The 27,611-nt window shown below is 35.1% G+C and overlaps 1 protein-coding gene across 1 annotated transcript; it reads right to left on the bottom strand.

Moving 5' to 3' along the window:
- nsfa (N-ethylmaleimide-sensitive factor a) lies at positions 1-27,590 on the bottom strand. Its single transcript, XM_051887624.1, has 21 exons — positions 27,474-27,590; positions 17,110-17,195; positions 14,391-14,490; positions 13,892-13,931; positions 13,638-13,804; positions 13,448-13,555; positions 13,255-13,330; positions 12,999-13,154; positions 12,630-12,829; positions 12,359-12,524; positions 10,354-10,428; positions 10,069-10,256; positions 9,873-9,968; positions 9,637-9,793; positions 8,379-8,512; positions 8,160-8,226; positions 7,740-7,819; positions 7,454-7,588; positions 7,008-7,121; positions 5,042-5,097; positions 1-1,051 (listed from the first exon to the last, which is right to left on the bottom strand). Exons 1-21 carry the CDS (start codon positions 27,483-27,485, stop codon positions 1,030-1,032), a joined length of 2,235 nt encoding a protein of 744 aa, XP_051743584.1. The 5' UTR covers positions 27,486-27,590; the 3' UTR covers positions 1-1,029.
- Between the last annotated feature and the right edge of the window lie 21 nt (positions 27,591-27,611).

The raw sequence follows: 27,611 nt of genomic DNA, 5'->3' as shown, positions 1-27,611 counted from the left end.
TACATTTTTACTGTGAGCCTGTTATTTTTTATTGCAGTAACACATTTTTGCATCTGGTCATACAGTACATCTCCAATAGTCATAACAGATCAAAGAGCTCTGGACATTGAACACTGGTCACATAAACCATATGAATGAATGGGCAGGCAAAATAAATACATAAAACAACATATTCATGAATAGTCATTTCAAAAACAATATCTACACACACTTTACTTACACAGATAAATACAGCCACACAAATTAGTTCACTCTGAAGCTGATCATTAATACACTCACTCACTCGCTCATTTATACACACACACACCAACAGACACTCATGTAGTGACCACAACAGATTATCAATCCACTGTAGAACTGATCTCAAGGTTGTTCTCAAAATGCTGACTTCTCGAACACTAGTACGCACGTATAGTACATACAGTCGAGTAGTTTACATATACTAAATATTTCCAGCTCTGACACAGTAACTTTAAAACAAAAACAAATGAAACAAAAAGAACTGGCATATTTTGAACCTATGTACAATATCAAATAACACTGTGATCTATATGATGTCTTCTTGTGTTACCACAACACAATCACAAAGGAAGGGTTCTGTGTATGCACACTACGAACAGCACGGCTCATCTTCACTATATACACACACAATAACAGCTTTCTTATATCCTACTTAAAGATTCACATGTTGCATGATATAGATTCACTAGATATGTTCTGCATCCAGCAGCATATATAAATTCTTTTTTTCATATATCAGATTTTTTTTACATCTTCATGGCTTTGAGGAGATTAAAAGGGATATTCATGTAAACAAACAGCCGTACAGAAATATTACACAAAGCACAAGACTATATTTGATACTGGTTTGATATGAGGGGATGGCTGTGTGATCGCCATCCAGTTATCAGTATTGGGAGGGTGTCGTTTGGGTGGAGTTTGCTTGTAGTTGCCAAGGGAACATGCAGAGGGCATCAAGGGCCTCCATTTGAGAGGAACAGCATGGGCGTCCCGCTCTCCTGTGTTCTGTTACTCATAGAAACCACGATCTCTGCAGAGAGAAGGATGCAGTGTGAGGAGGCGCTGAGTGTTTACTCTGTGCTGTTGGAGTGTGTACTGTATGCGGGTTGGTTTTGGGTTTCACCTCAGACCCCTGATGTTTGGGCACAGTCCAAATTTACAGACAAGCTCTGGCACACAGACTCTGTGACTTTGATGGCTGCCATCTGAAAGTCAATCATTACCAATATTGACCGTTTTTCTAAGAGATAAAGTCAACATGAATTTAGAACTAACCCTACTTTCTTTCCTAATGTACACTCTTACTCTTATTGTGCATTATTGGAGAACACTGATCTAAATAAAAAAATTTTTGTGTTATCCTTAACATGCCTATTACTTTTTCCATTTCTATTCTTAAATGTCGGCATGAAATGAAAATTCATGTTAGGCCTATTGATCTTGATCTTTGGGTGAAATAACAGACTTCTCTCATGGCAGATTTCTCAAATCATTTCTTCCGCTCAAACCCCACCCCTTTCCTACAATTAAACTTTCTGTAGTTAAACACTGATAAAACTGAAGTTGTGATAACTAGTCAGAGCTCAAGTAAAAATCAGATAGCTCTTGAGAAGGTTTTTCCGAAGATTAAGCAGGTAGTAAGAAATGTGGGTGTTTATATTTTGACACCAGTCTATAACTTTGAATATCATGTTAAGAAGTTACACTCTAAAAAATCTGTATAAATAGGGCACAATGTAGTATTTAACGGAATTTTCCGTATTTATTTTTTACAGGTGTTTTACCTGTATTTAGAAATTTGCACTTCATTGCGTTGTTTTAGGGTTAACGGAAATGTCCTTAAAATTACTGGATAATGTCCGGGTAATGAGCTGCCAGTACTTTTTCTGTTATTTTAGGGATTTATTGCTTCAATCTCATTTTTAATCAGTTCATAAATATTTCAAGGTGAGGCGGTTTTTGAGTTTTAATGATACAGAGAAGCTTATTCACTTATTCGCTTTTATTTCATTGTGTCTTGTAATGCCTTGTCTTCTTTAAAGCATCGCACTTTATCACGTTTATAATTAGTAAGGATTGCTGTGGCCAGACTATTGACACGAACAAAGTTATTTAATCATAATACACCTGTTTTAGCTTCTTTACATTGGTTACTTGTTCATTTTAGGGTTGATTTTAAGATTTTATTGTTGACATACAACACATTAAATGGTCTGGAGCTTTTGAGGCCTCATGAAACAGTGAGATGTCTTAGATCTTCTTTTAACAAATTGCTGGCTGTTCCAAGAACCAAATATAAAACTAAAGGAGATAGAGCATTTACAGTAAAGGCTCCAAAGTTCTGGAATAGTTTGCCAGTGGATATTAGATCTGCTGAATGTGTGTCTATTTTTAAATGTTGCTAAAAAAAGTATTGGTAAAGACGTGCTTTAAGTATTTTGTGATGTCTTTTTGTGTGCTTTGGGGTTTGATATTTTATATTTATATTACATTTTGCTTGTTCATATATTGTGTATAGCTCTTCATGAATGTACTCTTAAAGGATTAGTTCGCTTTCAAATAAAAATTTCCTGATAATTTACTTACCCCCATGTCATTCCAAGATGTCCATGTCCTTCTTTCTTCAGTCGAAAAGAAATTAAGGTTTTTAATGAAAACATTCCAGGATTATTCTCCTTATAGTGAACTTCAATTGGCCCGAAACTGTTGAAGGTCAAAATTACAGTTTCAGTGCAGCTTCAAAGGGCTTTAAACGATACCAGACGAGGAATAAGGGTCTTATCTAGCGAAACGATCAGTCATTTTCTAAAAAAGATAAATAAAAATGTATATGCTTTATAAACACAAATGATCGCCTCTCAAGTGCTTCCGCCAGACCGCCTTCCATATCCTTCAAAAAGCTTACGCTGTATGTCCTACACCTTCCCTATTCAACTTACGGAACGAACGTGGCGCCAGTTCCGTTTTTTCCGTAAGTTGAATAGGGAAGTTGTAGGACATACAGCGTAGAAGCACTTGCAATCATTTGTGTTTATAAAGCATATACATTTTTATTTTTTTTTAGAAAATGACCGATCGTTTCACTAGATAAGACCCTTATTCCTCGTCTGGTATCGTTTAAAGCCCTTTGAAGCTGCACTGAAACTGTAATTTTGACCTTCAACTGTTTAGAGGCCATTGAAGTCCATTATAAGGAAAATAATCCTGGAATGTTTTCATCAAAAACCTTAATTTCTTTTCGACTGAAGAAAGAAGGACATGGACATCTTGGATGACATGGGGGTGAGTAAATTATCAGGAAATTTTTATTTGAAAGTGGACTAATCCTTTAATGCTTGTGTTCTTATATTTGTGTAAAGCACTTGGTGTGTTTGCGGCTTTAAAAGTGCTGTATAAATAAAATTTTACTTACTAATCAACTGCAAGCTTGCATTCATTTTTGAGTGCAATGCCCACTTCTCAAAATCCAATCAACAAACAAAGGATAGAACCAAGTCCTCTCTCATGCCATACAATCCACTACACTTGGAGGTACTTCATAATACAGAAGAAAATATTTGTTACTCCTTCTGTATCTTCGCTTTAAACTATCAGTCTCCATTCTGGTATATAATGCCCACTTTCTTAGTAATTTGTGGTTTGCTTAAGTAAAGTATTTGTTTAAGTAAAAGTTTTAGGCCTTTAATTAAAATATCCTTAAAACTTAGTCAATACCAACATCCTGTCATATTCATTAAATTTAGTCTATTTTTTTCTCTGACCTTTCCTCTGTATCTATAGTTTTAGCTGATGAAGCTAACAATTTATTTGATTAAATCAAATATTCATACAATTTTCTATATTAATTTAAACATGCATCAGCATATGAAAACTGGCCTTAATGAAAACACAAACCACAGACATAATTATATAATGTGCACAGTATTTTAACACGTGGTGAATTATTTTTTTCTTATTTCCTTTTTTCTTGAACATCCTGTTTCAACTGAAGAGAAACAGTGTCAGATTCTGTGAAATGTCAGTCAGATTCTGTGAAGTGATGTGTCAGATTCTAGAAGTAAACTGAGCTGTCAGCATTTCATGTTCATTTTCAGAATGAATACGTGTAATCTGCGATGATTCACTGTGGAAAGGTCTGACCTCTACAGGCGCTGGGCAGGAACAAACACTAGCTTACACATAATGGCTGATTAGAATAAAATCTGCCATTCTAAAGTTTGCGGTCGGTAAGATATTTTTAATGTTTTTAAAAGAAGTCTCTTATGCTTAGCAAAGCTGCAATTATTTGATTAAAATGCAGTGAAACAGTAATGTTGTAAAATAATATTACAATGTAAAATAACTTTCTCATTTTAAAATGTAATTTACTCCTGTGAAGTCAAAGCTGAATTTTCAGCATCATTACTCCAGTCTTCAGTGTCACATGATCCTTCAGAAATCATTCTGATATGATGATTTGATGCTCAAGAAACATTTATTATTATTATCAATGTTAAAAACAGCTGTGCTGCTTAATATTATTGTGGAAACTGTGATTTTCAGGATTCTTTTGTAAAAAAAAATTTTACTGTCAATTCTAATCAATTTAATGCATCCTTGCTGAATAAAAGTAAAAAAATCTTACTGACCCCAAACTTTTAAACTGTAGTGTATTAAAGTTTAAAGCAGATATATGAACACAGAGATAAGGTTCTAGCTTGTATGGAGTTGCTACAGGTTCTGTATCTATGTGGGATCAAACCAGGGATCAAGATATTTCAAAGCAACTACTTTGATGGCTCTAAGTACAGCACACTTAGTTACCATAACACCCTTACCATCAGTTTTCATGGGTAGAATTAAATTCGGATGTGATCATTTTCATCCAGCCTGTCAGTTAACGAAATCAAATACAAAACCACCTTAATGCCTGTGTAACTCTCCATCAGGTTTGTGATCGAGTGAGTCTGTGGCAATACTGCTTTTAGAAGACATCATTGTGACAAATATGCAACATATTATTGTAGTGGTAAATACTCACGCTCCCTCGGCTTTGAGTAGAGAGAGGAACTTGCTGACTCTGTATGCCTGATCCATCTAAGAAGAGAGTAAACACAACGTGCTATAAATAAACGTTCATTTTCGCTTGATCCACTGTAGTCACATGAACTGTTTTAAATACAGGTGCATCTCAATAAATTAGAATGTTGTGGAAAAGTTCATTTATTTCATTACTTAAACTCAAATTGTGGAACTCGTGTATTAAATAAATTCAGTGCACACAGACTGAAGTACTTTAAGTCTTTGGTTCTTTTAATTGTGATGATTTTGGCTCACATTTAACAAAAACCCACCAATTCACTATCTCAAAAAATTAGAATACTTCATAAGACCAATAAAAAAAAGGATATTTTAAACAGAAATGTCAGGCTTCTGAAAAGTATGTTCATTTCTATGCACTTAGTACTTGGTTAGGCCTCCTTTTGCATACATTACTGCATCAATGCGGCGTGGCATGGAGGCGATCAGCCTGTGGCACTGCTCAGGTGTAATGGAAGCCCAGTTTGCTTTGATAGCGGCCTTCAGGTCATCTGCATTGTTGGGTCTGGTGTCTCTCATCTTCCTCTTGACAATACCCCATAGATTCTCTATGGGGTTCAGGTCAGGCAAGTTTGCTGGCCAATCAAGCACAGTAACACCATGGTCACTGAACCAGCTTTTGGTACCTTTGGCAGTTTGGGCAGGTGCCAAATCCTGCTGGAAAATGAAATCAGTATCTCCATAAAGCTTGTCAGCAGAAGGAAGCATGAAGTGATCTAAAACTTCCTGGTATATGGCTGCGTTGACTGTGGACTTCAGAAAACACAGTGGACCAACACCAGCAGATGATATGGCAGCCCAAATCATCACTGACTGTGGAAACTCCACACTGGACTTCAAGCAACATGGTTTCTGTGCCTCTCCACTCTTCCTCCAGACTCTGGGACCCTGATTTCCAAATGAAATGCAAAATTTACTTTCATCTGAAAAGAGGACTTTGGACCACTGAGCAACAGTCCAGTTCTTTTTCTCCTTAGCCCAGGTAAGACGCTTCTGACGTTGTCTTTGGTTCAGAAGTGGCTTGGTACGTGGAATGTGACAGTTGTGGCCCATTTCCTGAAGACGTCTGTGTGCGGTGGCTCTTGATGCACTGACTCCAGCTTCAGTCCACTCCTTTTGAAGCTCTCCTAAGTTCTTAAATCGGCTTCGCCTGACAATCTTCTCAAGCCTGCAGTCATTTCTTTCACTTGTACACCTTTTCCTACCACACTTTTTCCTTCCAGTCAACTTTCCATGAATATGCTTTGGCACAGCACTCTGCGAACAGCCAACTCTTTCAGCAATGACCCTCATTGTAGAGGGTCTTGATGATCGTCTTCTGGACAACTGTCAAGTCAGCAGACTTCCCCATGACTGCTGTTGGGATTACTGACCTAAACCCAGTATTTATACCCTGAGAATGGTAATTTAATAGAACTTGAAATTAAACATTCTAATAATTTGAGATACTGATTTTTTGCTTTTGATGAGCAGCAAGCTGTAATCATCAAAATGAAAACAAAAAAGTCTGGAAATATTTTACTTTATGTCTAATAAATCTAGAATATATTAAAGTTTTACTTTTTGAATTAAATTACAGAAAAGAAGAAAAAAACTTTTTCATGATATTCTAATTTATTGAGATGCACCTGTATGTTTTTAGTAGCTTTCTGGGCATTTGAAAGTTCTAGTTATATTCCTGTCAATGCAGGCCTCACTAAACCATCGGATTTTAACAAAAAATATCTTAATTTGTGTTCTGAAGATGAATGAAAGTCTTACAGGTGTGGAACGACACGAGGGTGAGTAATTAATGACATAATTTTCATTTTTGGGTGTACTAACCCTTTAATGCTTCACAATAGTATTTACAGACTTTGTCTTGCGTTGATCTGAGGTAAACAACAGCACAGTCCACTGAAGCTTACCTGCAGAGACATCTCAATAAGCATGAGAAGCTTTTTAATGCCAATCCACACTCTCTTTCCTTTCACATGCTGGGCAATGGTGGTTCTCTCTGTATCCGTAAAGCTGCCCAGGAGCTTGTAAACAACAGAAAAAAGGTAAGTATGATAATAACATTTTATGAGAGTAAGTGAAAAAGGAACATTGTTGTGCCAACATTTTTTGCAGTGTGGTTAAATACCACCCTCTACTGGCTAATGCTGAAACAGCACTAGAATGTTGAAACAACAAGCCTTCAGTTTTTTTTTTTGTCTCCTGATTTATTTAATTGTTAAATCACTATTTCTTCTATTATATATACTATTATTTTTGCTGAAATGTATATTCATATCTTCTTTTATAGCACTTTACCTCAGCATCAGTTGTTTTTTGCTTTAAAAAATAAGCCCTGACATTCAATTCATCTCACCTCTAAGGCCTCAACCAGATGGTCCCCACTGGAGATATTTTGCACATGGATGGTGGTGCTGAACGCATCCAGCATCTCCATCTCCTGCAGCACGTCTTTACGGCTGGTGGTACCGATGATCAGCAGCTTACGGCCCTTCAGATGAAAAGAAGAACACTAGGCGTGTTATGGCCATAATCTAACAAGCTTACAATACATAGATAAATGCATTCAAAGACAGAAAAAAGAGTTATACACATTTACAAATGCACATAAATGATTCATATATGAAAGCATTTGAATTTACATGAGGTGGAATCTTCTTCAGCAAAACCAAGAGGGCCTGAAGAACCAGGTTGGAGAATCGAGGACCAATTGGCACGTAATCTGTTTCATCACACACAATTAATAGTATACCATTAATAGTGTAATAACATTAAAAAAGTCTCTTTGCATTAATTTAAGCAAGTAACAACTCGTTTTTAAAACAAGGGTCTTCACCACTTCACCACACAAGTGCATAGTCATATACTTGTGCATTAGTTTTATCTAATGGGGAGGAACAATAAAATTTGCTTGTTAACTTTAGCTGAAATTCAGTTAAAATTGTATTTTTGTTTAACGCATTTGTTCTTCATCAAAGTGAAACAATAACTGGCAGTTTATCCTGCTGAAGACCCCTACTTTAAACAAACAGAATCAACTCATTTAAATAAAAAAGTCGAACCTAATAGACGCTCAATGTCATCAACCACAACACAGCTGAGCTGAGACTTGTAAGCATCGTCAAAGACCTGAGAAGACATTTTTAACAATAATTAACCATTTGAACATTTCTGTGGGCAATGCAACAACTTTGCCTTTGAGAAGTCTGATAAAAATGTGAATACATTATATATTGTTAATATATTTATATTACAATTTATAAGCATATGTTACCACTAACCTTCTTGATTGCCTGGCATTTGGAGATCTCTGAGAAGCCAATCATCTTGTCTGGAGAGCAGATCTTAATGAATGGGAACTGTGAGTCCTCTGAGATTTTGGCGGCCAGGGCTGTTTTTCCACTATGAGGAGGTCCTGAGGCCAAAAACAGGATGTGTCAGGACTGAACAGTCTGAATAGACAGAAATAGTCTACAGCTGGGTAAAATACAGAGGTTAATAGTGAATGTTCCCACAACTTTCACTAACATTTTGAAAAGGTTATGTACATGTTAGAACAAAACTTTCTTATATATATATATATATATATATATATATATATATGGCCTTTTTTGGATAGGACAGTATTCAGAACAGACAGGAAAGCATGGGGTGGACAGAGGGGAATGGGACTGACAAAGGACCTTGAGCTGGGAATTAAACTCATTTTTGTAATGTTAGCATAAAACATTGTGAGAACAAAGTTCTCAGAATGTCCTTATGATGTTATTAAAGGATTAGATCACTTCAGAATTAAAATGTCCAGATAATTTAATCACCCCCATGTCATCCAAGATGTTCATATCTTTCTTTCTTCAGTCAAAAAGAAATTAAGGTTTTTGAGGAAAAAAATCCAAGATTTTTCTCCATATAGTGGACTTCAACAGCTACCAATGGGTTGAAGGTCCAAACTGAAGTTTAAATGCAGCTTCAAAGGGCTCTACATGATCCCAGCCGAGGAATAAGGGTCTTATCTAGTAACGCTAAACACCCTTTACAAAAAAAAAAAAAAAAGGCAAAACAACAATATCGGACAATTTTGAAGTTGGAGGAGAAAATGAAATGAGTTATTCGGTACTTCCACCTACGTTACGTGTGACCTTTCCAACGTGATTATGTAACGCGTGAAGTTGTGGACGCTAGTGCAAGACGAGCATTTGTGGTTAAAAAGTAGATAAATGTTTATTTTTTTTAGAAAATGACCGATCGTTTCGCTAGATAAGACGTTCATTCCTCGTCTGGGATCATGTAAAGCCCTTTGAAGCTGCTTTCGTAATGTTAGCATAAAATGTTGAAACATCATAACAGCATTCATGTGTTCTCCTAATGTTGAGAGTAAACATTCTTAGAACTTTGTTAAGATGTTATTGATATTTGCTGAATGTTTTTGTAATGTTAGCATAAAACACTGTGAGAACAACATTTACAAAACGTCCTTACTATATTATTTCTACTTGATGAACATTCAACATATGTTTGTTGTTAAAAATGAAAAGTCACCCTCAAGAAGCACAGACACCAGTGGGGTGCGGTCACTGTTCTTAGTCTGCTGCACCAGCAGCTCTCCGTCCTCCAGCACTCGACTCACTGGATCACCCCACTTAATGATGCCGTTCATAATGTAACTGGAATAGTCTTCCTGATTAGTGCCAAAAGCCTAACAAGAGATAAAATGACATCTCTGAAATCATTCTGCTCATGAAAACAATCAATTATTCAACAAGGCAGATACTTACAGGTTTAATGTCGTTATTTAAGGACGCCATGAAATCTGTTCGAGTGACCTGTAGCTTTTCCGCTCGCTCCATGTCCACCTCTACAGTAGATGTGGCCTGGAATACAGTTCAACATGGGTTTAAATCTTTCAAATGAGGAATTATGAAAATACATCCCGGATAAGGAATGCACAGATCATTGTACAGTACTCTGCACCTTAATGTGGCGGTTCATGGCAGTAGACTGGGCAGCTCTGACCAGGCCCTCCAGCTCAGCTCCACTGTAGTTCTTGGTCTCAGCAGCTAGCTCTTTAACATCCACATCACCAGCCAGGAGGTTAAACTCTCGCATCTTAGATGTGTGGATGTTCAGAATCTGAACACGGCCCTTCTCATCTGGCAAACCTGGGTGATGAGACAGACAAATAGGTGAGAATAAACAGAGATGGAGAGAGTGATAAATACTTCTTTTTGAACAAAGGGCAAGTGTTTGAGGTCCTACCAATTTCCATCTTCACTTCAAATCGGCCAGGTCTCATCAAAGCTTCATCTATAAGGTCAGGCCTGTTAGTCATGCCTTTCAGATAAAGATAAAAGCACAGATTAGAAAAAACAAACAAACAAACAAACAAACAAACAGATAATTAGGATATAAGAGATTAAAAGACTTTTATTATGCTTAACAATAAAAACTTAACAGTAATCTAATAATAATAATAATAATAATAATATAATTATTACTATTATTATTATTATTATTATTATATAATTTATTGATATCAGTTTTGCTATAAACTTTAACTTTAATAATAATTGCAATAATTATTATTATTACTATTATTATTAAAAGTCACATTAGATTTGCCATAAAATTGATCATTATTATTATTATTATTATTATAAAATTTTTAAAAACTTTTTAAATAATGAAAATAATATTTTAATAATTTAACAATTATTATAAAACTAAAGAAATTGTTTTTGGACAGTAATTTTTTTTTTTTTTAAGTTTATGGCAAAATTCACATCAGTTAACTTTTTATTAAACTTTAATTTTAATAATAATAATTATATTATTATTATTATTATTATTATTATTAAATTAAATGCATTGTTTTTGGACAGTAATATTTTTTTTTTTAGTTTATGGCAAAATTCACATCAGTTAACTTTTTATTAAACTTTAATTTTAATAATAATAATTATATTATTATTATTATTATTATTAAATTAAATGCATTGTTTTTGGACAGTAATCAATTTTTTTTTTTTTAAACTTACACCAGATTTGCCATAAACTTTAACTTTAATAATAATAATAATAATAATAATAATAATACAACAATATTAACAATTATTATTATTATTATTATTATTATTATTTAATATAGTATTATAGTTCATTATCATTTTTGGACAGTAATCAATGATTTCTTTTATATCAAAATAATAATAATATAATTATTACTACTACTATTATTATATAATTTATTAATATCAGTTTTGCTATAAACTTTAATAATAATTGCAATAATTATTATTATTACTATTATTATTATTATTATTATTAAAAGTCACATTAGATTTGCCATAAACTTTATCATTATTATTATTATTATTATTATTATGAAATATTAAAAACGTTTTAAATAATTAAATAATTTATGGCAAAATTCACATCAGTTAACTTTTTATTAAACTTTAATTTTAATAATAATAATAATTATTATTATTATTATTATTATTATTAAATTAAATACATTGTTTTTGGACAGTAATCAATAATTTGTTTCAAAACTTAATAATAATATTATTAATAACTTTAATAATATTACATACTAATAATAATAATATTACAACAATATTAACAATTATTATTATTATTATTATTTAATATAGTATTATAGTTCATTATCATTTTTTGGACAGTAATCAATGATTTCTTTTATATATAACATCTGATTTGCAATAAACATTATTATTATTATTATAAAATATTTAAAAAAAACTTTTTAAATAATTTACAAATATTTTAAGAATTTAAGAATTTTTATAAAACTAAAGAAATTGTTTTCAGACAGTAATCAATAATTTCTTTCAAAACTCACACCAGTTTTGCCATAAACTTTAACTTTCATAATAATAATTGTATTATTATTATTATTATTATTATTATTATTATTAAAATTAAAGAAATTGTTTTTAGACAGTAATCATTTCTTTAAAAACTCACATCAGTCTTGCCATAAACTTTAACTTAAATAATAACAATAATAACAATTAATAATAATAATAATAATTATTATTATTATTATTGTTGTTATTATTATTTAATATAGCATTATAGTTAATTATCATTTTTGGACAGTAATCAATCGTTTCTTTCACAAGTAACATCAGATTTTAAATAAACTTGATATTTAGTAATAAAGTTTTTCACACTGATAGATTTAGAGTTCCACAGAGTTCAACTAAACACTGCAAACAGAACAGCTGCTGATCTTTACCGATGACGAGGATGTTGTTGAGCTGCTCCACTCCATCGATCTTTGACAGGAGCTGGTTGACCACAGTGTCGTGCACACCTGTGCTGCCTGCACTTGTACCACGCTGCTTACAGATAGCATCCAGTTCATCAAAGATGATGATGTGCAGACCACTGTTAGCACCCAACTGCACACAAAAACAGACATATAGATAATAAAGACAGAGAAGATAGTGTAATGTACTATAGTACAATAATGTCTATGCGTTTGAGAGCGCAGTTTGTTGTCTCACCCTTTTCTGTTCCTCCTCAGCATCTGCAAACAGTTTCCTAATGTTGGCCTCAGATTCACCCACATACTTGTTGAGGATTTCTGGACCGTTGACTATCTTTGGCTCTCTGGCATTCAACATCTTGCCGATCTGTCTGGCCATCAGTGTTTTACCACAGCCAGGAGGACCAAAGAGCAGGATGCCTTTCACATGCTTACAACCTGCGGAGGAAACAACTCATTCACAATAGACACTCCCCGAAACACATTATCCACAGTCACTGAGTAATGCGTTTGTTATTATTACAAACATCAACATAAATGGACTGTTCTGATGAATGGATGCTTTTTAGAAGATAACACTAAAATGTAAAGTAAAGACAACGCATACCCATCTGCTCCACGATGTCTGGAGGAAAGACTCGAGAGGCGAAGGCCCTGCGGAAGATATCTGAGAACTCCTTGTCTAGACCACCGATGCCCATTTTCTCGAAGTTCCATTCAGGGTTAATGATCGTCTGACGGGCTTCTTTGGTCTTGGCCTTGCCTGGTGAGCAGGAAGACAACGAGTAAGATTTAACACTGAGTTACAAGGCTGTTTATATGACAGTGATAAGAAACTAATTTTCAAGTGTCATAAAACTCACCAACTAGAGTAAGACATGAACTCTCTGATTTTTCAAAGATCACTTGACTGTTTCCAACCAACAGACCGATCTCAATCTATGAAGTTAGATGTCGAAACAAAGAATAATTAACTGTGTATCCAATTTACTGGAATGTTATCTTCTATATGACATTAAACAGCTAATTTAGGTCTTTTTGTTCTCTCTCCAATACCTTTTGTTTTTTGCCAGATGCTGGTTCCCCTTTCAGTATGCTGGAGTCCATCGCCTCAATGTCCTTGATTACTAGGCCAAAGAGTTTGTCACAGAAACTGAAGACCAACTATGACAAGGAAAATCGCAATTAGCATGTATAATTAAACATCATATACCCTTTATTCAGTTTTTTGTGATGTGATTCTGACCTGCTGCCCCACGGAGAAACCCTGATTGTTGAAATGCTGGATAAACTCGGCAGCCATTTTGTCTGAGTCGTAAGGACTGGAGTCGGTGCTCTTCTTCTGAAGGAAGTCAATCTCAATAGTCATGGCACCAATGCACTGCTTGGATTTGTCGAAGTTGTAGTTGGCCACTGAAATTAGGAAAAAAGTTTTCGATTACTTGATCATCTAAACATTGTTTATTTGTTGCAAATGTTCCTCTAAAGCAACATACACACCTTCTATTTCTTGTCCAATGGACAGGCCTGCCCATTTCCTCTTTAAGAATAAGTAAGAAGAGAATGAATAACATAAAATTACAAGAGGTCCATAAAAAATACAAGCAAACTATCTGATTATCTGTACTTAAAGGAATAGTTTATACCCAACAATGAAAATTCTGTCATCATTTACACACCCCAAACCTGTATGAATTTCTATCTCTCATAAAAGATACCGGAAAAATGTTTTTGTTCATACAAATCAATGGACATCAAAACGGGTTGGTTACCAGTTTTCTTCAAAATATCTTATGTTCCACCGAAGAACGGAAGTCATACAGGTTTGGAGCCGCATGAGTGATGTGACTTGAGTAAATGATGACAGAATTTTCATTTTTAGCTGAACTATCCATTTTAATTTGTTTGGTTAGTTGTTCTTTGGGATAAAATGTTGTATTTGGAGTGTTTGTTGTTGTGTTTGTGTCACAAGTAAAAGATCTTGACAGGAATCCTGCACCTGTGGCAAACTGAAAGCGATGGTTCCAGGAACCACAGAGTGGTGACTCTTCACTGTGAACACAAACTTGTGGGTGGGTGTTGTCCTCACAGTCACATGCCTGGAGAGAGATGCAGACAAGATTCAACTTCTATAGCAATGCAAAAAAAAAAAAACATGATGTTAACTATGGTGACTTTATATCCAGAAGCATCATTTGAACCTGTAAAAAGGCAGTTTTCCAGTCAAGTAGTCACTGCATGTTTACAACTGCACCAATCCTTAGACACCATAATCTGAGATTATCGTGGGATTATATGTGTGAATGACTGACAATGCTTCTTTTTTTAGTAGGGTTACATCACATGTCAATTCATTCAGTTAAAGCACAGGTTAATCCTAATCATAATCATGGATAATATATAATATATGATGGCTTAATTCTTAGGATCTGACTGGAAGCTTTGACCATTTTCTTTATTGATATTTCAACAAAAACATTAATAACAACAACAAAATGATAATAATATGCAAAAGAAATACAGTAAACGTCAATTTACAGCACACATTAACATCAATATGCCAACACAAACCCACACAAATCACCCCTCATGCTGTGATATTCTTGGACATGAGGCATCAGCAGGAGGCAATGCAGCTGACTCTGTCAGCCTGAGTTAATGTCTGGACTGATTCAGCATCACAAGGACAGACACAGTTGAAGCCTAAAGAAAATCATCAGCTCTGCTTCTGGAGCATTAATTATATGTATGAAACTCTCTCTACAGTGTTAGATGTACACATATGATAAATCCTCAAACAGATATTGAGTACTTTATGTTGGATAAGATTGATAAGTATCCACAACTTAAAGGAAATGCTTGGGGGTCTGTGACAGAAACGATTTATTTATTTATTTATTTGCTCCTGGAGTTTATTTTTAGGAGCATTTTCACCCCTATAAGGCATGTTTAAGCATATATTTCAACTGAACCCATAAAAATATCATTTTTTACTAAATCCACGAGAATATAATGCTATTATCACATATTCAGTCAACTTTAGAATTATTGGCACCCTTGGTAAATATAAGCGAAGATGGCTGTGAAAATAAATCTGCATTGTTTATCCTTTTGATCTTTCATTTAAAAATTTCACAAAATTCTAACCTTTTATTGAAGTAAAACAATTGAAAGTGGGGGGAAACTCACATTATGAAATAAATGTTTTTCTCCAAAACACATTGGCCACAATTATTGGCACCCCTAGAAATTCTTATGAGTAAAATATCTCTGAAGTATATTCTCATTCATATTTGCATTTTTAGCCCACCAGGGTGACTAGGAGCATGAAATTGTCCAACTATGACTTCCTGTTCCACAGGAGTACAAACATGAGGAAACACAAAGGCCAAATTCCCTTAATCATTCATCACAATGAGTAAACCAAAGGATATAGTTCTGATGTGCAGCAAAAGATTGTTGAGCTTCGCAAAATAGAAAATGGCTGTAAGAAAATAGCTAAAGCATTGAAAATCCCCATTTCCACTATCAGGGCAATAATTAAGAAGTTCCAATCAACTAAAGATGTTACAAATCTGCCTGGAAGAGGACGTGTGTCTAAATCATCCTAATGCGTGGTGAGGAGGAAAGTTTGAGTGGACAAAGACTCTCCAAGGATCACAGCTGGAGAATTGCAGAAAATAGCTGAGTCTCTGGGTCAGAGAAGCTAAAAAAAATTACCAAACAGCACCTACATCACCACAAGTTGTTTGGGAGGGTTTCAAGAAAAATCAGTTGTCAGACACGACTGGAACTTCAAACGGGACCGGCTTCTATGGTCAGATGAAACTAAAAAAAGAGCTTTTTGGCAGCAAACCCATCTGGTGCAAACATGGATAAAAAGAACCCCATGCCCACGGTTAAATATACTGCTGGATCTTTAATGTTGTGGGCCTATTTTTCTGCTAAAGGTCCTGGACATCTTGTTCAGATACATGATATCATAAATTCTATCAAATACCAACAGATAAAAAAAATCAAAACCTGACTGCTTCTGCTAGAAATCTTATAATGGGCTGTGGCTGGATCTTCCATTAGGACAATGATCCAAAACAAACATCAAAAAAAGGGCCACTGAGCACAAAATGAAGCTTCTGCCATCCCTGGTCGTCCCAGTCCCCTGACCTGAACCCTAAAGAAAATGAGTGGAGTGAACTGAAGAGAAGAAGCACCAACATGGAGCTGGGAATCTGAAGGATCTGTGGAGATTCTGCATGAAGGAATGATCTCTGATCTCTTGCCAGGTGTTCTCCAAACTCATCAGGCATTATAGATGAAGACTCAGAGCTGTTATTTTGGGAAAAGGACGTTGCAATAATTGGGTGCCAATAATTGTGGCAACTAGAGAAAAACATTTATTTCATAATGTGATTTCCCCCCACTTTCCATTGTTTACTTCAATGAAAGTTTATAATTTTATGATTTTTTTTAATGAAAGATCAAAAGGACAGACAATGCAGATTTATGTTGTTTTGCTCATATTTAACAAGGGTGCCAATAATTCTGGAGTTGACTGTATATGTTATATCACAAATTAATGTCACTTTAATTTCTTAAAATATATTAAAAATTATATCTATAATAATCCCAAAATGCTGTTATTTTTTACCTAAAATGCTTATCTTCCGTGTGCAACCGTGTTGAATCTGTAAAGGTCTGTGGTATGGGTGAATACTCACTGTCCAGACTGCAGGTCTTTCTCGCTAACTACTGCACAGTTCGTCAGTGACAGCTCATCTGTTGGGCATCGAGCCGCTTGCATTGTCTGCACAGAGACAAATAATAGTAAAGAGAGAGCTAAGATGACGAGAGAGAGACAGAAGTTTTCCCTACATGAGAAAGACATCTGGCCATTGATGTTGAAGCTTAAAGGTGATGTGTGTAATTTCTGGTTAAAATACATTCTTCTATTCACTTAATATGCAGAGAGAACTAAGCCATTCATCAGTTGGCACTGTGGTGCTTTTGAAACATTGCTATATATATTTGAGTAGCTTGACAGAACAATGGCTCAACCAATATGGCATGGTTTGGGAGGGCGGGACTATCTGTTTGCCTGACAAATGGCAGTTAGGGGGAGACTTTTGAGGAAACCTGTTTGAGAACTGTCATTTTTGCAATTCCACTTGGTGGCGCTAGTGCCACAGAAATTACACACATCAGCTTTAATTTATGCATCTTGCTATATTAGCTCACTGGGTGTCATTTCTCATGTGAAAAGATCTTTCTCCACATTAAAAATTTAAGCCACACCATATGATGGAGTTCCCATGATTCCCTGCTGATTTTTAAAAATAGTAAATCCCATGGTGTAAAATAGCAAGATGGAAAGCTGTTTCTACTGTGCAAACTGAAAACATCTCCAACATTAGAAGCACTGCGATTATTCTTTTAATAATTTACAAGACCTCATCTAATCATTCCTTCCGGCATCACATGCATCATGTTTTATTGCAACAGAGATCCTACAAACCCCAAACCAATAACACTTTGCAGGGGTTAGGGGTGATAAAGGCAATAAACAAAAAGGGCCAGGGAACAGTAGCAAAAATATAATCATAAATGAATCTACATAAGAGCACCAGACGAGTCTCCTAATGTGTTAAGCATGAGTAAATGAGAAATATAAAAGACAAATAAACATTTCAAGCAAAGACTGACAGCAAAGGTTCGTGGGTGTTCTTGCTTTATTTGTTCCTTCTTTGGTTGTTGCAACCAACCAAAGAACCATAAATTAAACAGACTACATCAGAGAACAAAACAAGGAGAGCTAATTGAAAAGCAGAGTGCTACAGAAAGATAATAACTTACTGAACAAGAATACAAAACTTCAATGAAAACAATTAAAGATTTATAAAACAAAAACTAGATTTATAAAAACTAGTGCATTAACATTAGTTAAAGGCACAATATGTAAGTTTTGCCACTAGAGGTCGCTTATTCAAAACAATAACAAAGCTTAATGATGCCGTGAATGAGCGTGGAATCATGGGAGTTGTTGTTTTTACCTGCACAGCCAATGGAAAGAAATCAGACGGGACTCAGGCAGAAATTATGTTCATGGAGCTAATATATTAAAGTTTTATTTATGTTATTGTGGTATGAAGCAGGGTGCAGCCGAGAGCCTGGGACGCTTTATGTTGCTGTTTTTATTATGCTTATATGCCGCAGTCCTGCTGCTCCTTTCAATTTGTTGCATATGTTTATTTTACGATTAAGTTTAATGTCCGCCTCCTTCTTCCCTGAACTTGAACTTTACGTTTGATCACTTAAATTCATATTATTTTATTTCATTCTATCTATTTTCTCATGCAGTTGAAAAACATCATGGAGCAAAGAGGATACAGACAATGCACTGACAGACAAGACCGAGCAGGTTACTTTTGATATAAAACAAAGTCTCAGCTTTCAAATTCTGTCATTCAGTGACAAATCGCTGTAGTGCCTCAGTTCATGCGGCATGTGAACCGATCTGTGTTTCTCTTTATTACTAGTTATAGCACCAAATAAACATGAATGAACACCAGAAGGTATGTTAAAAGATACAGTACAGCTTACTGAAATGTATCATGTCTCATGTAATCGTTCAATGAGTGTTTCAACCGTGAAAGATGTGAATAAAACAGCTTATTGTGAACAATGTCACGTAAAGCCATTTAGCATGTTAGTTAGCTAGAAAAATTAGATGAGCATTTTACTAAAAATATGCACTATATTACATATTTATTATATATTTACTCTTATATCATTAAATAATATAATGTCATTATAAACACCTCATTATATTAACTGTACAAGAATGAGTTAAATTCTAATTTTAACCTTTAATAATAATGCGAGCTGACAGGTTTCCCTGTATGTTTACAGCATTAGTTGAGAGATTTGAACATATAGGCCTACTGTACCTGATACTTAGCCAAATTAATCGATATTGAATCAAGATCAGAATCGAATTACAAGCTTATGAATCAAATCACCCCAACCACCCCATCCATACAGTAATTCTCATTCCAAGCTAAACTGAAAATTTGGCAGCCCTGCTCATGCAGGTCACTTTATCTGATTAATTAAAATTGTGGGGTAATGCAGCACTGTTTTACTTGGTCAAAACAATTATACTAAAATACATTTGAGCGTGTTGAAAGTTGCTATAACATTACTCACGTTCGCTCGGTGGCTGGAATGAGACATTTGTTGCACATTGCAGTAAGCTAGATCGATATTAGAATATCATATTAATAAAAGCTGGACGACTTGTGTTGCTAAATGGAATGCAATTAATTTTAAAATAAATTGCTGTAAAAATGCTGTATTACCGTTACTACAAATAAATCTCTTTTTGATTTTGCTATGTTAGCCACTATGTTAGACAACATGGGGCCCTGTCTCTGAGGCATGGTACAAACATGTTACCCGCAGTAAATCAAGAAAACAAGAGATTCAAACAATAAGAATAATCGTGCTGAGCTACTTAACAATGATTAGTTTTCTGTCGATAAAGGTTAAAATGCATAATATATTAAAGCATCTTTGGTGTTGCCATGGTTTCTACGGAAATAAAGCCGGAAATCAAGGGTAGCACGGATATGACATCACTGACAGGCGACGCAATGACACAGGCCGTTACACTAGTTAACACAGCTGATTTCTCTAGATTTAAACATTGATGGAAACATTCGGGACAATGTAAGCACACAAGTCAAAAAAATATAAAACATTGTATTCATTTTAATCCAAAAATATTACATATTGTGCCTTTAACATTGCATTATGAAGTAACAATGAACAATCTTTGGCCGAAAAAAAAGTCTAATTAAAATAACTGTCCAGTAATTTTTGAATACAGGGTAATCAGCTAATGGTTCAATTACCAACTTCAAGTTCAAGAAGCCAAGTTTTGACTTAATTAACAAAATGGAACAAAAGACTGTTAGAAAGTGCAGACAAAGAAAATGACTCATGAATATCTCACAGTCCTTGGCACATTTTCAGAGAAATTTCAGAGATTTAGTATTGAAATCCTAAATATGTTGTTTCGATTATCCTGAAGATTTTGGCGATAATTGTTAAATATTATTCTTTTGCAATGTTTGAACAAATGAACAACATGGCAATGCTTTTATTTATGTAATGAGGAACACTTGCCTACAGAATAGCACAAGATGAAAAAAACTTAATACACCAAAAAAAAAAAAAAATGGTTCTATATAGTACTAAAAGTGGTTCTTTGGCTCGTAATCATAGAGGAACCACTTTAAGTGCTGTATAGCACCAAATCTTGGTGCTTCAGTGGTTCTTCGCTGGTTCTTTAGGGTGACTGAAGTGCTATATAGCACCGCTACTGTATACAGAACCTGTTAAGCCCCTGTATGGTTCTTTACGAGCCAAAGAACCACTGTTGGTGCTGTTTAGCACCATTTTTGTTGAAGAAATAAAATGCGATATGGCATCTCTTATGGGTTCTACATAGCACCATTTGACAAAGGTGCTGTAGAGCACCTTTAAAGATATGGTGCTACATAGCACCAAAAGTGGTTCCCCTATGATTACGAGCCAAGAACCACTTTTAGTGCTATATAGCACTTTTTTTGTGTACAAATAAACCTTGAACTGAAGAAATCACTGACTACGTTTATGTGCACGAATAATTTGATTATTTCCAATATTTGGACTTAAACACAAGATATTTACATGACAAAAGCAAACCTCTTCACTCCTGTTTACATGCAGATTTCAGAATTGTGACTATTTTTACCGCCATTATTCACACATAACCAGCATATTATTCACATACCCCAATGTACAGATTAAATGCAGGTATGTTACTGGCCACTGTTTTAATCTACTTACGTCAAATGCAAAAAACTTTTTTATGGACGTATTGGATTTGTGTCTTCATTTTCGATGTTTTAGACCATCAGTATACTGCATTATAATCATGCTGTCAACATGAACTCAGTTTCTTCAGCACTCCAAAAAAGTGTGATGCCTTCTTTACCACTGATAAATAATCAGAATATTGAAAATTGCATGTAAACTGGAGTGAAGAGGTTTGCTGTTGTCATGTAAATATCTTACTCTGTTTAAGTCCGTATTGTGATTATTGGAAATAATCACATTATTGGTGCACATGTAAATGTAGTCAGTGATACTAAAGTCTGCATGAAACAGAAGTTGCGATCATCTTTTTTCCACCGTTGTGACGTGTAACGGTTTCTCGAATGAGAAAAAAATGTAGGACAGAACTAGGATTATTGTCCCGCCCTCACGCCGGGACATCATTAGAGTCAGAGAATAGGTGACGTTGCGAGGAGGAGGGGAAGTTGATGTTTTTGTTTAAAGATTTAAAAAATTATATGCACAGATAAATTATTTATTATAAACATTGCAACATTCTATAAAAATAAGAATTGTCATTTTTTATTTATTATTATTATTTTGGATGTATCATTGCTATATAGCAGTATTCCAGTTGTGAGGCCAGGAGGCAGAACTAAAGGACACTAAATGGCTCTTTGAGGATTTGTATCTGATTCAAAGCCTGGGTGTGGATGTTAACTCAACAGGCTGACATAATCCGGTTAACGAAGAGCAGTTCAGCAATTAGACCTACTTTAGTTGCAAGTCAAAAAAGCAATAATCCATGGCTCCCTGCCAGCATGCACCACAGGCCCTCACACCATTCAGCCATTATACTTGACCCTTTAATGTTCAACCTCAAATGAACCTTTTTTTTTGTCCTGAGAGTGAGAACACAGGCAGATGACCTTGAGTTGTTATCGGTTTATGCCGATAGCATTGTGACGCAGTTTAGGCATTGTACCGCTGTAGCACTCCCTCGAGCCGTTGCTACCAAGAAGGGTCATAGCAACAGGGGTTACAGCCTGTCAGCTCTCAGGACACTAAGAGCGAGCAGAAAGCTAGTGTAAGTGAAGCGAACAGCTCAATCTGGCAAGCGAGACAAGCGGAGGCAGAGGGCATTCGGAAAGCATACATACCTTGAAAAATATTACAACCTTGGGAGCCAATGAATGCACGCAAGCAAGAGGGAAGGCAAAAGGACATAAGACAAACAGTTGAGACAGCCAGCACCACATTGAGCCAAAGACAGCATGTGGCTGAGAAACAATAGAGTGTGCAGCATGAGGCAGCATGCAGAGCAGAATCAGGATCAACTGCATGTGTGGTTGAAGGAGCAGCAAAGCCTGATGTAGTAGGGAAATGTATTTGTACATTTCCAGTAATTTTAAAGGTAAAAAGTTTGATTAACAGGGTTTAATGGACATGCTGAAGAATATCATATGTGAAAACACTTAAATAAGCTATCACGATAGTAGAGAGATTAAAGCAAAAAATAAAATAGTGAGAACAGAAATATAATATATGCAGTATATAGGAATGTATGAATGAATGATAAAGATTTTGTTAACTTTTTACATTTTAAAATCAGTGCTTACCTACTAATTAGCTATTTATTTTGAACAAATTAACACTTTTATCCAGCAAGGATGCATTAATTTGATCAAAAATAAAGACATCTATAATGTCACAAAAGATTTCTGTTTCAAATAATTGCTGTTCTGTTGAACTTTCTATTCATCAAACAATCTGAGAAAAAAACAAAAATAATAATAATAAAGTTTTTTTACAATATATTGCAGTGCAACTGTTTTCAACATTGATAATAATAAGTAATGTATCTTGAGCAGCAAATCATCATATTAGAATGATTTCTGAAGGATCATGTGACACTGAAGACTGGAGTAATGATGCTGAAAATTCAGCTTTGACATCACAGGAATGAATTACACTTTAAAATATATTAAAATAAAAAACAGTTACTTTAAATTGTAAAAATGTTTCACAATAATACTGATTTTACTGTATTTTTGATCAAATAAATGCAGCATTGGTGAGCAATATATAAATACATATTAATATGTAGTGCATTTGATATCAGACAGAAGAGGAAAAGTGTCACGCCTGTTTTTGGTTTTGTTCATGTTTTCTTGTCTTTTATATTGAATTTCTCCTAGTCATGTTTCCTGTTCATGTTATGTGCTCCCCTTGTTTTATGTGTTGTTTTCATTAGTTGTTCTAGTCATTGGTTCATTGTTCATTGCTTTCAGGTGTGTCTTGTTAAGTCGTTAGTCTTTGTATATTTATATAGCCCTCGTGTTCCTATTGTCTGGTGTCTAGCTTTATTCATGTTTGTTTAAGTTCATGTCATGGTAGAAATCAAGTCTTTGTTTATTTTGATCAAGTTTTGTTAAATAAATCTGCCCATGGGTTCAGTTCAACTTGCCTCCAGTGGATTCATTGCAAAAAGAACAATTTTTTAGCCCCAAATTATACTGCCCACTGCAGTATAATTCATTGCTAAATAAACAAATAAAATGCTATATGCCATTTCATTTGTCAGTGTACTGATGTTTCAAGCATCCCTGCTCTCCATGTTTAATGAGGTTGGGCCTCTGGAGAAATATTCAGTGAGGAATGAGGGGAAGCCTGATCAATACTGTTGAGAAAAAAAAAAACCTGACTGCACAGAGGACGTCCTGTCACAGGGCTGAATACAACAGCCCCTGTAACCAGCTAATGACTTTATCTACCCTGAGGGTATGATTAAGCATTATTAGTTCATGTGCCCATTTCATATTTGGCACACATCACAGAGTTAAGATCGATAGACAAACAAAGGTTCAGCCAGTACAGAGATTTCTGGCTGTCACAGATGCCACAGATGGCTAGACTTCTGGATTACACTGGTACACAGGGGTGACTTGTATTACTTTCAGTTTATGGATTTTGCCCCTGATATATCACACTTAATGGAGGATGATCCTTATATCATACAGTGTGCAAAACATGAAAATTATTAGGACAAATATCACAAAGAAGACCTCTCCTCATAACACTCCCTGTCATGAAAATGATGCAGATCATCGAGCTTCCTGATTGGCTGATCGCAGAAGGATAACTGAAAGCCACTCTGAGACTGACTCCAGAGAAACAGAAAAATAAACAAAAATGCATTAAAAACAAGCATTAAATGAACCTGTTGTATATTTTATATCGCTGCAAGATCATGACTTGCAATTCCTAAAATTCTTGAAATTCCATTTCAAGAATATCTTTTTTTCTCATTTGCTCTTAGTAACCCTAGAGGGAGATCTTAGTTGGAATGTTTTCCTGGGTATCTCTTCTGATCAGTTTTGTGGCTCAAGTGGCATGCATTTAGCTGCTTGATGAGAAATAATTGCATGATGAAGATTTCAAAATGTGAGTTATTGAAGTAAGAAGCAATCATTGTCTGCAAAGACTGGCTTTAATGGATAAAATGTAGACTTAATGTAGACTTAATGCCACAATGTTGTTTTAAATTTATAGATGATAAGATAACTGAAAGGAAGTTGTTTAATTAGCTGTGTGTCATGCACAACGATAAAAAATAAAAGTCATGCAGGGCCTTAGATTAAAGCTATGACTGATGGAGCAGATCTCACGACAATGTCAATTATTCATTTGAATTTAATATACTTTAGAGCTTGGCAGTTATTTCAGAGCTCGTGCCACTTTTTGTTTCACACACACTCACAGAAGCTTACACACCAATATAAAAAGATTTATCGTATAGTCATTTTTGATTTAATAGAGGAGATGTATATTGGCGGTACAAACAGCTGCAAGAAGCATTTCATTAAAGCAGGGGAATAGGGAATTAAAGGGGAAATGCTCTTAATAGACAACTTACTCATGGGAGACACTCACAAAGGAAAATCTGATATTCTTCCTTTTGCTCATCGCAATAGATATTGAGCAGAAACCACTGTATCTCACATATATCTAAACAGCATCATGACAGACACAACCAGATCATTCACATACTCTCCGAGAAGGCAGTGAAAGTATTAAGTAATTTAACACTGAGCTGAACTCTGTGGGTGATGGATGCCCACACAGTGTTTGTCTGGCTTGGCCTGGTTTGATCATTGCAGCTTACAAGAAATATCTCATCATAATCAAAAGTAATGTGAATGAATGTCATTCTGCTGACAGTGACATCTCAGATAACACAATCTGAATAACAGATGTTATTTTCCAGTATTCGTTCTTCCCATTCTCATCTTAATTTACTCTTCCTTGAGTAGAAACTTACCAGAGAACATGATGGGTCTAATAAACAACTGACACTATCTGACTCGTCTTTGTTCAGCTTTTCTTACAGCTGATAGTGGGTGTGTGACAGGCATTCACAGATTTCTGAAGAGCTTTCACCTGCTTTTTCACTGGCACCTTAAAGGGATAGTTCACCCAAAATGAAAATTCAGTCATCATTTACTCACTCTCAAGTTGTTACAAACCTGTATGAGTTTCTTTCTTCTGCAGAACACGAAAGAAGAAATTTTGAAGAATATGGGTAATTACACAGTTGATGGACCCCATTGACTTCCATCGTAGGAAAAAAAAAACAATACTGTGGAAGTCAATGGGGCCCATCAACTGTATGGTTACCAACATTCTTCAAAATATCTTCCTTTGTGTTCAGTAGAAGAAAGAAACTCATACAGGTTTGGAACAACTTGAGGGTAAGTAAATGATGACTGAATTTTCATTTTTGGGTGAACTATTCCTATAAACATACTAAAGCCATTAGTAAATTTATATATATATATATATATATATATATATATATATATATATATATATATATATATATATATATATAAACACACACACACACATATATATACGTCTGTGTGTATATATATACACGTCTGTGTATATATATATATATATATATATATATATATATATATATATATATATATATATATTATATATAAAGGCCTATCATAATTTCTAAATGCAATGCAATATAGTGGATGATTTTTATTATGGTTACAATCAAGCCAAATACTAAAGGAACATTAATAAAACATGGGACAATAGTAAACCATCAAAGTACAATAAATACACACATTGAACCCATTAAATGCTTAATAGAAAATTAAACGCGGGCCTAAATGAGACTCTGACGTCTTAGTTTATCCACAAAACGCAAAAATGATGGCATTTTGACATCGTTTTTCACAATGACAAGCAAAGCACCCGTTGCCACCTATAGCGCTCTATCCTGCAGCACAGAGAGAGAGAGAGAGCTGTAGCTTTGCGCACAAAATATATTCGTATTGAGTGAGCAATGCATTTCTGTGGACATTTTGAAGCGAAGCCATCATTTTTGGACGGAAAATCGTAGGCTCGCTCAAGGTTATACATCGCGAGCTCTTAAAACAGAAACACTGGTGTGGTGTGATGAGCTTATGTGAGCATTACGCGAGCCATGTCAAGGTTAAATCCGCTGAACGAGCACATTCCTGTCATTTCACTCTTCATGACACCGTTCTGCAGCAGAAAACACGGTACATTTCTACTGTGAACGTACATCAGTAGGCTATCAGCGATATTAAATAATTAATAATGAAACAGCCGCCCGCTGGTTCATCTTGTACCTTATCGATGGGCTACAACATAGGACAACCACTTCGGCTCTATTTTAAGCTTTTGCCTGTTTACCGAAGGGCTCAGGCTAGAAACAATCAATCACCTCTTTTCACGACGCATACAAATGCTAGAAAATTAATAGTCTCGTGCCACCGCCGAGATTTGAGTACTCATGTTGCGAGTTTATCATCATTTTTGTTCTAAGCATCCCGTATATCATTGCGCGTTAGCCACAAATTAGCATGCTATGAATAATAAGGTAAACCAAACACCAGCAATATCGCTGCAGATCTGTATTCGTGGTCAGAAATGACCGATTCGCCACCTGCTACTGTATGTAGGCAGGTTACATTGAGGAAAGATGTCAGTGGCTGGCAACAAACTGAATATGAATTTTTGTTTGTTTTTTGAAAAAGAGACAAAAAAGCTCTTCTCGATAGCGTTTGTGGCGAAATAGTGCGATCAATTTCAACGCAGTGCTAATTCCTAATAAAAATAAGGTTATTCATTGAATAACTTAAATGGAAGCATATCTTACCCGGGTCGCCATGTTTGCGTTGGTGATGCTGCTCGGGAGAGTTCCACGCAGCAGAACTAGAGCAGCACTACAGTAGCGGACAGCGACACAGGCGAGAGCTGCGCATGCGCATGGATAGGAATTCTGACTCAATTCTAC

This window comes from Ctenopharyngodon idella, chromosome 3 (assembly GCF_019924925.1).
Source record: "Ctenopharyngodon idella isolate HZGC_01 chromosome 3, HZGC01, whole genome shotgun sequence".
Lineage (NCBI taxonomy): Eukaryota > Metazoa > Chordata > Actinopteri > Cypriniformes > Xenocyprididae > Ctenopharyngodon > Ctenopharyngodon idella.
The sequence above is the reverse complement of the archived record's forward strand: the minus strand, read 5'-3'. Positions and strand labels throughout refer to the sequence as shown.

What these genes read in the sequence shown, in the direction of transcription:
- nsfa (XM_051887624.1), bottom strand. An exon ending in TTCATGTCTTACTCTAGTTG is followed by an intron (nt 13,155 to 13,254) that starts GTGAGTTTTATG and finishes CCTGCTCACCAG; the next exon opens with GCAAGGCCAAGACCAAAGAA. An exon ending in TTATTGAGATGTCTCTGCAG is followed by an intron (nt 5,098 to 7,007) that starts GTAAGCTTCAGT and finishes CTCTCTTCTTAG; the next exon opens with ATGGATCAGGCATACAGAGT.